The 14,162-nt window shown below is 37.3% G+C and overlaps 1 protein-coding gene across 3 annotated transcripts in view; it reads left to right on the top strand.

The window, feature by feature from the left end:
- Golm2 (golgi membrane protein 2) overlaps positions 1–11,266 on the top strand; it is a 37,718-nt gene extending 26,452 nt beyond the window's left edge. For 2 of the 3 annotated variants that reach the window (XM_090318454.1, XM_090318456.1), the window contains 2 exons: positions 5,531–5,698; positions 11,155–11,266. In XM_090318454.1, coding sequence (XP_090174580.1) covers positions 5,531–5,698; positions 11,155–11,225 — 239 coding nt within the window. In that variant the 3' untranslated portion in view covers positions 11,226–11,266. The remainder of the gene's footprint in view (positions 1–5,530; positions 5,699–11,154) is intronic. The other variant, XM_090318455.1, reaches the window with a different exon arrangement.
- The last annotated feature ends 2,896 nt before the right edge of the window (positions 11,267–14,162 follow it).

Below are 14,162 nucleotides of genomic sequence, written 5' to 3'. Positions count from 1 at the left end.
TTTTTTTATTATTATTTTTTTTTTTGGCCAGTCCTGGGCTTAGGCCTGAGCACTGTCCTTGGATTTTTCTCAAGGCTAGAGCTCTACCACTTGAGCCTTAGCACCACTTCCGGCTTTTTCTAAGTATGTGGTACCGAGGAATCGAACCTGGGTTCGAGGCAAGCACTCTACCACTAGGCCAAACACCCGGCCCCTGCTTTGTTTATTTTTGTGATAAGGTCTTGCTTTCTTTCTGAACCAACATGGACCAAGACCTTCCGAGACTTGCTGGGATAATAGGCAAGTGCCACCGTGTCAACCCACTGGTTATGATAGAGTCTTATGCACTTTTGTCCAGGCTGGCCTCAAACCTCAGTCTGCTAGATCTTCGTCTCCTAAGTAGCTAGGATTATAGACCTGAGTTATACTGGCTATGCAATTTATTTTTAAAAGAACCTGATGCGTTTTAAACTCTTCAAATTATTTTCCATATATCATTAATGAATATAAAGAATTAAAATCAATGCATGTATTATTTCCTAATTCACACCATTCCTTAGGTATCTTTTGTTTTGAGATAGTCTCGTTTTCATTATGTAACATCAGTTGGCCTTGAATTCATAATCCTGAGTGCTGAGGCATGTGCTACTGGCTGTCTTTATTTAGTTTTTGGTAGGTCATGGGGCTTGAACTCTGGGCCTGGGCGCTGTCTCTGAGCTCTTCAGCTCAAGGCTGCCCTTGAGTCACAGCCCTACTTCTTTTTTCTCGAGGTTAATTGGAGATAAGAGTGTCTCAGACTTTAGTGCCTGGGTTGGCTGAGTAGCTAGAATTACAGGCTTGAGCCACTGTGCCCGGCTGTGTCTAGTCTTTTAAAGTGTGTAAATGCTAATCTCTTATGCTTATTTTGTTGGCTTTCCTAATATGAGGCTTCGTGTTTTATCATAGAATATTTCTGAGTACAATCATTTTCTTGTGGATATGCAGTTCACTGAAGTTACATTTCAGTGCCATTCCAGGTTTTCACAATGTGTTCTAGCATTTTCACTATCTAGTTGCAGGACATTCTTATCACTGCAAAGAAAACCCCATACCCATTAAATAGTCACTCCCTGTTCTGCCCTAATGCGCCGCCCCCCCCCCTGCCCCCCGCAACCACTAAACCTCCTTGCTACCTCAGTGAGTCACCTATTTTATTTTTTATAAATGTTATCATGAAGTATGTACCTTTAAGGTCTGGCTTCGTTTTCTTTTTTGTCAGTCTTGGGGCTTGAACTCAGAGCATGGGCACTGTCCTTGAGCTTTCTCAAGACTAGAGCTCTACCATTTGAGCCACAGCACCATTTCTGGCTTTTTCTGTGTATATGGTACTGAGGAATTGAACCTAGGGTTTTGTGCATGATAGGCCACACTCCCGGCCACCAGTGGCTGGCTTCTTTAACTTAACTATAATCAAGATCCAGCCATGGTATATAGTATACATTAATACTTTATCTCTTTTTATGATTGGATAATATTCAACTGTGTGGAAACATTTTGCTTATTCATTTAACTGTTGATAGACACCTAGATTTTTCTGTGTTTTGGTTATTATGATATTGCTGCTATGAATATTCATTAACAAATTTTCCCTCTACACCTGTTTTCAGTTCTTTTTGGTATGTACCTAGATGTGGAATTGCTGAGTCATATGCTAATTCTATGTTTAGCTTTTTGAGGCACTGCCAAACTCTTTTCCACAACAGCTGCACCATTTTACGTTCCTACCACCAATATAAAAGAGTTCTGATTTCTCCACATCCTTGCCAGCACTTTTCTCACCTTATCTCCCTCTCTCTCCCTTCTGTTGCCATTTTAGTGGATGTGAAGTGGCAACTCATTGTGTTTTTGCAGTGCCCTGTTCATCCTAGGCTGTGTATATTATTTTTATTTACATTTTAATGAGTTTTGTATACTTCCTGGCCATGTGGCCATTCAGGCCCTTTGCCCATTAAAAAAATTTACTTGGTTGGACTTGTTTTTTGTTACAAAATTCTTTATTCTTGATAGTAGACCCTCAAATTGCCATTTTGTGTGTGTGTGTGTGTGTGTGTGTGTGTGTGTGTGAATGTATGTGTATGTACGTGTGTGCACATGTGTGTGTGCCTCTACTAGTAGGAGTTGAACTTAGGGCCTTATAGTTAGCCTTTTCCATTCTAGGCCAAGCTCTACCACTTGACCATACCTCCATTTCCAGCTTTTTGATGGCTAGCTGGAAGTAAGAGTCTCATGGACTTTTGTACCCTGTTGACACACAGTCTTCAGATCTCAGCTACCTGAGGAGCTAGGATTATAAGCCTGAGTCACCAGCACCCAGCTAAATTGTTTAAACTGATAATGTAGTACTTTAGGTGATCTGGAGTACAGAAACTTAATATACTTAGTATACTTATCTCCAATTAATGACTCAAAAATTGAAATCAGTGGGCTGGAAGTTTGGCCTAGTGGTAGAGTGCTTGCCTACCATGCACGAAGACCAGAGTTCAATTCCTCGGTACCACATATATAGAAATAGCTGTAAGTGCCCTGAATTCAAGCCCAGGACTGCCCTTCCCACCCCCACCCCCCCAAAAAAAAAACTGGAATCAGAGCTGTGGCTCAAAGTGATAGATCATTAGCCTTGAGCAAAAGAGCTCAGGGACAGTGTCCAGGCCCTTCCTCTAAGACCCACAAACAAAAAATTAAAAAAATAAAAATTATACATATGCATGTCCAACTCATTCTGGTAGCTGGTAAAAATGGTAGTGCTCTACCACTTGAACCACAGTGCCATTCTCAGCTTTCTGATGGTTAATTGTAAATAAGTGTCTCATGGACTTTTGTGTCAGGGCTAGCTTTGAACCATGATGCTCAGATCTCAGCCTTCTAAGTAGCTAGGATTATAGGTGTGAGCCACCACTTCCTAACACACATGTACAATTGAATTTACCATGACATAAGGTAATGGAGATCCAAGCTAAAATATACTGTTATTTTGCTGGCTGGGGACAGCTTTTAACAATGTGGTTACTGAGGAACATTTTTTTTTTTTTTTTAAGATGACCTGGAGTGTGTCTAGTGCCTAGCATGCACAAAACCCTGAGGCTTGAACTCCAGAGCCTAGACACTGTTCTTGGGCACTTTTTTTTTTTGCTCAAGTCTAGTGCTTTGCCACTTGAGCTGCAGTGCTACTTCTGGCTTTTTCTGAGTATGTGGTACCAAGGAATCGAATCCAGGTCTTTGTGCATGCTAAGCAAGCACTGTACCACTAAGCTGTGCTTCTGGCCCTTTAGATTTTTTTTTGGTGGGTCATGGGGACTTGTACTCTGGGTCTGGGTGTGTCCCTGCGCTCTTCAGCTCTAGGCTACTGCCCTATCCTTGAGCCACAGCCCCACTTCCCATTTTCTAGATATTAATTGTGCTTGCCTAGCATGCACAAAGACCCAGGTTCGATTCCTCGATACCACATACATAGAAAAAACTGAGGCTCAAGTGGTAGAGCTCTAACCTTGAGAAAGTCCAAGGATAGTGCTCAGGCCCTGAGCTTAAGCCCAGGACTGTCCTACCCCCTCCTATATAAAGTTCAGACTCACTGTATTCAATGAAAACCAACTGTTGAAATAGTCTCCATGTTCAGATACCACTTTCTAGATCATTGTGATGAAGCACATTTTTTGTAACTGTGTATCTGTCTCCCTTATTTGACTACTTAATGACAATGGATGTGGGAACTTTTCTATTACAGTGCCTAATACAATACCTGTCATGCACATCAATGAATCATTTTAGAGAGATAGATGGAAGATCATTGTTGATACTTTAATATACTATGTCAATTTTTTTTGGTAGGTTGTGGGACTTGAACTCTGGGCCTGGGTATTGTCCCTGAGCTCTTCAGCTTAAGGCTACCACCCTATCCATTGAGCCTCAGTCCCACCTCCCATTTTCCTGTGGTTAATTGGAGATAAGAGTCTTACATTCTTTAGTGCCTGGGCTGGCTTTGAACTGTGATCATCAGATCTCAGCCTCCTGAGTAGCTAGTATCACTGGCTCCTGGCAGGAAAAGGTATTTTTAAACTGTTGTGTGTACTAGTACTGGGACTTGAACTCAGGGCCTCTCGCTCTTGCTTAGCTCTTTAAGGCTAGTGCTCTGCCACTTGAGCCACCTCTTACAGGTTGTCTGCCTGCTCTGGCTTTGAATCTGTCCTTAGAATCTGAGATCCTCGGGCTTATCTGAAACTCCCAATTCTCTTGTTTCTGTCTGCTGATTAGCTGGGATTGTAGGTACATGCCATCATGTCTGACTTTATTTGATGAGCTTTCCAATTTACTTACTGAAATATTTTGTGTGTGTGTGTGTGTCCTGAGGCTTGAACTCGAGGGCTTCAGTACTATCCCTGAGCCTTTTGTGCTTAAGGGTAATACTCTACCACTTTGAGCCACAGTGCCATTTCTGGGTTTCTGATACTTAATTGGAGATAAGAGTCTCATGGACTTTCCTTCCTGACTGCTTTGAACATTGCTCAACCCTCAGATCCTAGCATCCTTAGTAGATAGAATTATAGGCGAATTATTGGCTTCTAGCTAAATACTGCTTTTTTTTTTTCAGTCTTGGGGCTTGAGCCTAGGCACTGTCCTTGAGCTTTCTCAAGGCTAATGCTCTACTACTCTGATAGTTTGTATTAGTGTCCAAATAGATTGTAGTCTGCACTCATTTGTTTTAAAGATTTCAGTGTTATTCACGGGAAATGATAGTTGATAAAGCAACAGATGACAAATTTCAAATATGTATTACCTCCAAGATTAACCTATTTTATTATTCAGAAATGTCTGTCCTATGGTTAGAGAAATTGTGGGTTATGAGAAAAACAGTCCTGAGCTGAGTGTCAGTATCTTATGCCTATAAAAATCCTACTGAGGATTTTTATCTGCCTCTCAGGAGGCAGAGATCTGAAGATGATGGTTTGAAGCTGGCCCAGGCAAGAAAGTCCATGGGACTCTTATCTCCAATAAACAACTCAGAAAAGCTGGAAATGGTGCTGTTGCTCAAGTGGTAGAGTGCTATCCTTGAGCACAAAGGAGCTCAGAGACAGTACCCAGAATTGACGAGAAAAAAGAAAAAGAAAATCCTGAAAGCTATACTCTTTTTATTAACAAAACATTCAAATCACCAGGTGAAAGACCAAATGGTTGTAATCTTAGCACTTGGGGAGGCTAAAGTAAGGCAGTTCAAGACTAGAATGGGCAAAGTTCCAGGCTAGCTTGAGCTCCACAGTAATAAAAAACAGAAAAACAGAAAGCATTCTGATCTTAAGTAGCAAGTATTAAACACAAAAGAGAAATACTTGAATGAGGTATTTTCAGTCTTCACTCTTAATTGTGCTTGTCTTATATAACCTTTATGAAATGTATTCTTTTTTATAACTAGCACCCTGCAAATTGCCAGGTTTCACTGTCGGCTTTCTCATCTGTCTTCAGGGTAGGCCCCTTCTGTTCTTCTCTTTACTCTTGAATTAATCCTCTACCTACTTCACAGGCCGATTCTTTGATGAGAATGAGTCCCCTGTTGATCCGCAGCATGGCTCTAAACTGGCGGATTATAATGGGGATGATGGTAACGTAGGTGAGTATGAGGCAGACAAGCAGGCTGAGCTGGCTTACAATGAGGAAGAAGATGGTGATGGTGGAGAGGAAGACGTCCAAGGTGAGCGTGGGCCTGGCATCCATGCTGTGACCCAGAAACCCACCTCTCAGTTGTGTTGTTGAATTTGTGTAGAACTTTGGCCTTAGCATAAACCTTACTACTAATTCAAAGAGATTCTATGCAGTTTTTCACTTTTATTTTGAAAACTTTTTTTTTCTGATTTTTTTTTTAATTGTAATTAGTAAAAGGGTTACATGATATTTGCCAGATAGAAGGTGCATTAATTCACATACATTGAAACCCTTTCACATGTCTTGGTACCCGTTTCCCTCCCCCCTATTTTGAAAACTTTTATGACAGATGTATCAATTTTGTTTTTTTTTTTCATTTTTAGATTATCTTCTACATGTTAAAAATGTAGTTAATATTTGAAATTCAGAATCTTCAAAAGCTTTAGAATTCAGTTGTTTAAAATGACTAGAAATGACCTAAGGCAAATGCTTCCAGAAAATACTTTTTTTTTTTTTTCCAGTTTCTTATCTGAAAACATTTTGTTATTCTGAGTACAAATACACATGTTGCCCAGACAGGCTTTTTGCTATAAGAAAAGCTATAAATGAATTGACTTTTTTTTTTCTTCCAGTCCTGAGGATTTGAACTTAGGACCTGGGTACTGTCCTTGAGCTTCTTTTGCTCAAGGCTAGCACCCTATCACTTGAGCCTTAATGCCATTTCTGGCTTTTTCTGTTTATATAGTCCTGAGGAATTGAACCTACGGCTTCATACATGCTAGGCAAGTATTCCGTCACTAAGCCACATTCCCAGCCTGATCTCCTTAGTACTGAAGATAAAATTATGCTACTACTGGTACAAAATAGAAAGGCTGTTTTTCAATTTTTTTTTCTGGTTGTCTTAAAATTTATATTTAATTTTTTTATTTTTTTTCTTGGTTGTGGAGCTTGAACTCTGGGCCTGGGCACTGTCCCTGAGCTCTTCAGTTCAAAGCTAAGGCTTTACCACTTGAGCCACAGCACTACTTCTGGTTTAATTGGCAATAAGAATCTCATGGACTTTCAGGCAGGCTGGCTTTGAACCATGATCCTCAGATCTTAGCCTCCTGAATAGCTAGGATTATAGGTGTGAGCCACTGTTTCCGGCATATTTAATAATTTTTAAGATTTGTTTTTTATAATTAATGCACAGATTCAACATTTTTCTTGCTATTATTTCTGAGCTTACATAAATTAGTGAAAGTTGAGTATTTGCATGCAGTCCTATCAATGCATGATTGTCAGCATGCTTTATTATAAGCTTTTAGGCTTGTTTTCTGCCTGTTTGCATTTGTGGAGTTTTAAGATTTCCTACAAAAGTTGATTTTGTTGGTAAGATGTAAAGTATAAGATATTTTAAATATTATAGTATACGAAAGTTCTTTACTGTAATCCATTATGGTTTTTTTCCTTGACACTTTTTTTTTTTTTTGGCCAATCCTGGGGCTTGAACTCAGGGCCTGGGCTTTCTCAAGACTAGCATTCTACCACTTGAGCCACAGTGCCACTTCCATTTTTTTCTCTGTTTGTGGTACTGAGGAATAGAAACCAGGGCTTCCTGCATGCCAAGCAAGCACTCTACCACTAGGCCACACTCCTAACCCTCTTCCTTGGCTTTGTAAAAATTACAGTAAGTGGGGGGGGGGGACAAAGTGATTAAGGGGATGTGGGGGGAAAGAAATGGGGACAAAAACTTGAGAAGGGGTATCAATGTGTGAGAAGTAATAAATCCACTACCTGATGAATGTAAGTGTAACCCCTTTATATATTATCCCGACAATAAAAAATTACAATAAGCATTTATTTATGCTCATGCTAGGAATTATTTAAAATGCAGATGAAAATAAAATTGTCATTCAATACATATAATACAAAAAGGAAAAACTAGAGACTCATAACACCTACCTAGATACTGTTGTGATAGGACATCCTAGTGGAGATATAATTATTAGGCAAAGAAATTAGTTAAAAGTTATCTAAGAAGTACTAGTAAGAATTTCTCCCAGCACTTTTTGGTTACATCTCATAAAGTTGACTCACATTTTTATAATCTCTTCTTCATACAGTTTTACCCTTTATCCCCATTGCTTTTGTGATTTGTTTGGAATATATTTATTTGCAAATATATGTCACACTTCAGGCATTATCATGAATGCATGTCATATAGTCGGTTAGCTCATAAATTTGTGAAGGGCAGGGATTTTCATTTTTGCCTTTTATTTGTATTCCTTTCTGCCTCCATAGCCATTGTTCCACAGGCCTTTACACTTAGGGACCTTGGTAAATGTTATTAACTGATAGCTTTGTGTTTCTTGTCAAGCTTTTATTCTTGCAACTGTGAGTAGTAGGATAAGTCTTTTAACTTGTCTTATTAACTTTGCTTGATTTTTACTTAGAATGGTATGCAATTTTTTTCCTTGTTCATTGAATAATTTTGAGGGTTTTATTGCAAAAGCTAATTGTTTCTTATATATTTTGGCTGAATTTAAGTTGTGAGTTTGATCATAAAAATTTTGAGCTTAATAGATTTGTGTTTTATTCACAGTAGGTAAATCATTTTTAATGCCCTTTTCATTCTGTTACTCCCTTCTGCCTTCCTTCTTGGATTTCTTTTTGCCATCAAAAGTGTCTTCATGGTTCTCTTTATTTTCTAAAGAATAAAAAGAAATACTTCCATGAAGTAGGGGGAATTGTTACAACTCCATTCTGGGGTTTATTAGACAATAGTAAGAAGATGGTAGGATTGTTACAAGACTCCCTTAGCACAGAAAGATGCAAGAACATGATGCTCTAGCAAATAGAGATAAGTTGATGACTAAACAGGAGTTCATAAGAGACATAAAATAATTTTAGACATGTTTTGAGGTATAGTATTAACTTTCCAAAAGAAAAGGGGAAGTATTAGGTACGTCTCTAAGTTACCAACACGATTCCAAATGTTAATCATCAAATCAGAATTTGTAGCATTTGAAAGTATTTCTTCATTGTTCAGATGTAATGACTGGGTTCCAAGCGCAGTTTGCTATTGTAGCCAAACGGGGTAAAATACTGTGAAGAAACCTTGGGGCTAAGAGTCAAGAGACAGGCTCTGTATTGCTTTTCAAGTTGCTTAAATCCCTTGGACTGCAGTTTCTTCATCTGTATGTGACAGTGTTAAACTCTTAGTGAATCATTCTGTTTTAAAAGTCTGTGCCATTCTTTGCAGTGAAATCACTAAGTAACACAAGTATTATGGAAAAATAAAATATTTCTGATTTCAGGATGCCTGGAACATATATCTATTCCCCAACTCAGGAAAGAAAGTGGAAAATTTACTGTCAACTTTGAAACTTTGTAAACAAAGACATAAAAAATGGAAGCATAGACATGACTAATGGTCCATACCTAATTTCAGCATTCTCACCCTTCCCTCTCAACCTAATGCTGCCCCTCAATTTTTGTAGTTTCATAGATATGTATTTTTTGAAGTATAGAGTGTTTTTGATAAATAATTCATTAGTATGGAAGAGGAGGGGTGGGGGTAGAGAGCAGAGCGGGGTAAGTCTTACTAAGGTACACTATATGCATATATGGACATGTCAAAGTAAAATCTAATTGATGGTGTAACTGTTATTCCCTGGTATAACTAATTAGTATGTTACATGTTCATCTTTTGCCTATTATAACAAATTTGAGGATATCATATCCCTAGCAGATTATACTATTAAGGAAATGTGATTGTTTTAAGAATATGGTGCATAATGGTTGTCTCTAATACTAAATGAGAGTTTCTGAAAGTTTAATAGGATATTTCTTAAAAGGGAAAAAGAAAGTGGTTTAGCACTTTTGAGAGAATAAATTTTTTAAACCAGCCTGGTGCTGGTGGTGCATGCCTGTAATTAATCCTATCAGGAGTCTGACAAGAAAGTCTGTGAGACTCTAATCTCCAGTTAACTAGCAAAAAGCTGGAAGTGGAACTGTGGCTCAAGTGCCCAGATTGATAGTTCAAGTCTGCTGGACCAGCACCCAAACAAACAAAAAAGACAATCTACTAAACCTAAAATAAAAATGTCATGAAAGTGCTCAGACTCTGATTAAACACTCCCTTGCAATTCAAAACTGCAGTTTGCAGCTAAAATTGCAAAAGGAGTGCCAGTGGTAGATAAACTGACAACAATACAAAATGACAGTTAATGGACAAAAGGAAACTCTTATCATTAGCCAAATAAATCAAACTCCAGAGTACTTTTTGGAGTCATTTAATAAATTTCAGCTACTCAGAAAGAGCTTTGAGGTGCTTACTGTATTATAACATAATTAAAATTTTGGGGGGGGGGCAAAGTAATGTTAAATCTTGGTTAGTATTACCTCAGTTAGGAAATTAAAGTCAAGCTGTCTGCAAGGAAGCAAAGGAATAGGGAATACTTTCTAAATTTTTACATCAACGGGGTTGGATTACCTTAATAATTAGAAAAGATAATTTTTTAAATATTTTTTTATTTTTTTACATATTTCAGACATCAAGTTTAACAAACAAGTATTCAAGAATTGGATCTCTATAGCATTATGGCTATAGAGTATATATCCCATCGTAGATTTTTATGTCTATGAAGTTATATCTCCAAGATCATGCCAATGACCTTGAGTACCTGAATACTGAGTCAGCTCTTGTAGTACTGTTTGGATCTAATATCCACATATCAAGGAGACCATATACCTTTTGTTCTTTTGGTCTTGGCTTATCTCACTCAACATGATTTGCTCTAGTTCTGTCCACTTCCCAGCGAATGCCATTATTTTGTCTGTTGGCTATGTAGAATTCCATTGTATATATGTACCACGTTTTTATCCATTCATCTGTAGTGGGGCATCTGAGTTGTTTCCATCGCTTGGTTATTGTAAATAATACAGCGATGAACATGGCTGTGCAGTTGTCCTTATCATATCCTGGGTTATGATGCTCTGGGTAGATGCCCAGGCGTGGTATGGCTGGGTCATAGGAAAGGTCTATGTTTATTTTATTTTTATTTTTTTGAGGAACCTCTAAACTGCCTTCCAGAGTGGTTGTACTAGTTTACATTCCCACCAGCAATGCAGTAGGGTAGAAAAGATAATTTTAAGGCATGAAAATATACACAGATCTTTCTACCAAATTATTAATTCGATGAACTATAATGTTCATCTATATAGAAACAACATGTAATGATTGTCTCCTCAGTACTGTGCATTCCTAATGCCTAGTTATGTCTATGTACTTTTGCATGTGTCTATCAGTTACCAAAAGATTTCTTAAAATCAGTTAATTTTCTAAAAGTTACAGACTTTTCATTCTTTAGGCAAGCAACTAAAAAATAGGGGCAGTGTTTTGGTAGTAGGTGAAAAATGAGAGAAAATTACCTAAAGGCTGAAAAACTGAGACATTGTTAAATTGGATCTCTGCAGTGATTTTAAAACATTATTCTTGATACACAGTTGTTTTACTTACAGATGATGAAGAACGAGAGCTTCAAATGGATCCTGCAGACTACGGAAAGCAGCGTTTCAATGATGTCCTTTAAGCCCCACAGGGAAATGTCACGAAACCTAAAGTGCTGTAAAATTGAATCATTTCTACTTTGTCATTTTTGACTTTTGTTGTAAAGATCAGTTGTATCCGTTGTAAAGATACATTGAGATAGATTTAAGGAAAAACTTTAATGAGGGAATGTACTCATGTACATATGTGAACTTTTTCAGAGACTTTTGGTTATGACACAGTTGAGCCAAAAATAGTTAATCTTTGCATTTAAAGCAAACTAATGTATATTTCACACTTTATGGAGCCTAATTTTTCCACAATAGACAAGCAGGAGAAATGTTTGTACAGGTTATAGGTTGCACATAGCATAACCACAGTGAGAAGAGTTATTCAGCTGAATAAATTTTATATACTAATATATGCGTTAGCCCAACAGATGTTCTGTTCTATGTACCCCTCATTTAATGCTCTTTAAGGAGTTATGGCTAGCTAGTTACATGAGGGGAAACTGGATGCTAGCCTGGGCAATGTGTACAGAGTCACTTCCCTACTTTTATTTTATATTGGTGCTGATGTGTTTTGGCAAATTAACTTTCACCTGATGAAAGGTGAGATAACCTTCAAAGAAATATGTTATTCCTTAGTTCTTGAAATTGTGGAGTGCATGATTGACAGTATATTTTCAATTTTGAATTTTTACGTAATACCAGTACCATTAACTATAGTCAGCACTGGCTAAGTTTTTTACTTTCAGAGTTCAAGGTGGTGAGGATAATCATTTAAATGTCACATCTTGAAAAGGGGCTACATCTACCTTGAAATAAATCTGCAATCAATATTTCAAAGCTTTTTCTGGAAGCTTTAGTGATCTTATTTGACTGGACTTTTTCAGAATTACTAAATAAGGACTTTTAACAGGTTTTTATTAATGCACAGGTAAATAGTAGTACAGTGAGGTCTACAGCTGTTTTATTAAAGTAGCTTAAAAGTTTATAATAAAATGAATCTTTGTAATTAATATTAGCTAAGAACCCATTGACCTCATATTTTCCAGACTTACAAAATTATTTTCAGTGCATTTTATCTTTGACATTCAGTAGCATGTATAAATGAGCTAATCTTTGATTGCTAGAATTTAAAGGACTTGTACATTTTGTCTCACTCCCTGAAAACAAAAGCTTTTGATTATAAGGGGGAAACTTAAGTTTGTTAAGCCTGTTTTTTGAAAGGGCTAACTACTAACTGTAGATAACTATGGACTGCTGGCATAGCTCAGTGGTAGCACACTTGCTAACGATGTGTGAGGCCCAGGATTTCTCAATACTGAAAAATAAACAGATAAATCATAGACATTTATTTCTCTACACACTAAACTTCCAGTCAAAATTCAGATTTGCAGAAGAAATAAACCCTTCACTTGATGAGGTATACAAAAGATTTAAGCCTTCAGTTTAAAATTACTTAATCAACAGGAAATGATTTTGTAATTTACTGAAATTGCTTTTCTGCTGTATCAAAGCAAATGATTCATACTTTTGTTATCACTGAGATCAGGCCTACAGTGAATACTGTAGTGAATGGTTCACAGAACTTTTACAATGCAGTTAAAGGAAAGTGATACAGGTCTTCTGGGCATTGGCATGTGGAGATAAATCTATAAATACTCCTGGTAACACTTATTTTGTATATAATACCGTGAAATCTTCACAAATGAAAACCATAAAATTACTGCCTTAGTTTCTTTGACATAAAAATTGTCACTTGATTACATGGCAGCTGTTACTTACACAGCAAAATTTTTCTCCAATTAGCAGCCTAGACATTTTATAAACAAATCTTGGACCAATCAATAACCTTTCTGACTGTATTAACATTGTAGTGTCTCTTAGAATTCTGACATTCTGCAAGTCTGTATTAGACATGCTGGGTTTTTTTTTTAATAATGTTTTACTTCTGCCTTAAGGTTTTTTTTTTTTTTTTAATATATTTTGCCCTGAATTAAGTGTTAATTTGATGGGAACTCTGCTTTTAAAATCATTACTGGGTTCTAATAAATTAAAAAGTAAAATTGTTTCACTCACTGTTTTATTGATTCAGGTATATGTATAGTTATAGTCCTGATGTAAACAGTAATTTTTTGTTTTGTTTTTGTTTTTCTGTGCTAGCCTGGTACTTGAACTCAGGGTTTGGGCACTGCCCTCAGCTGGTTTTATGGTTTAGCTTAACTAAAAATGGGTGTTAAATTTACTTAAGATTTCAGTGTAAAACTAATATGAACATCAATGGCTCATGCCTGTATTCTTTAGTTACTCAGGAGGCTGAGATCTGAAGATTGCAGTTCAAAGCCAAGTGGGCAGGAAAATCTGTGAGACTTTTATTTTCAATTAATCAACCAAAAAAGCTGAAAGGAGAGCTGTCTTTCAACTCAGGGCCTGAGCACTGTCCTTGGGCTTTTTCCTCAAGGCTAGCACTCTGCCACTTGATCCATAGCACCACTTCTGGCTTTTTCTATGTATGTGGTGCCGAGGACTCAAACCCAGGTCTTTGTGCATGCTAAGCAAGCACTGTACAACTAGGCTAAACTCCCAGCCTAGACTTAAGCTTTTTTAAAAAGCTCAAATAGTCAACCAATATTGAATGTCTTTTTTTCATATATTTTTTATTGTATTTAATAGAAGGGTTACATTATATTCACCAGGTAGAAGGTGCATTACTTCACAAACATTGATACCCTTTCTCATGTCGTAGAGTGCTAGCTTTGAGCACAGCAGCTTAGGAACAACCTTGAGTCTCTGAGCCCAAGCCGCAGGACTGGTCAAAAAAAAAAAAAAAGAGGCAAAATCTAGTCTGGAACTTACATTCAAGTTCAGGTAGACTAATAACACTGAAAGGAAACAGTTTTAAAAGATGATAAAAAATGTAAACATAAAGTTCTCAGGACTGGGAATGTGGCTTAATAGTAGAGTACTTACCTAGC

This window comes from Megascapheus bottae, chromosome 25 (assembly GCF_031878675.1).
Source record: "Megascapheus bottae isolate mThoBot1 chromosome 25, mThoBot2.hap1, whole genome shotgun sequence".
Taxonomy (NCBI): domain Eukaryota; kingdom Metazoa; phylum Chordata; class Mammalia; order Rodentia; family Geomyidae; genus Megascapheus; species Megascapheus bottae.
This window is presented reverse-complemented; position numbering and strand designations above follow the sequence as displayed.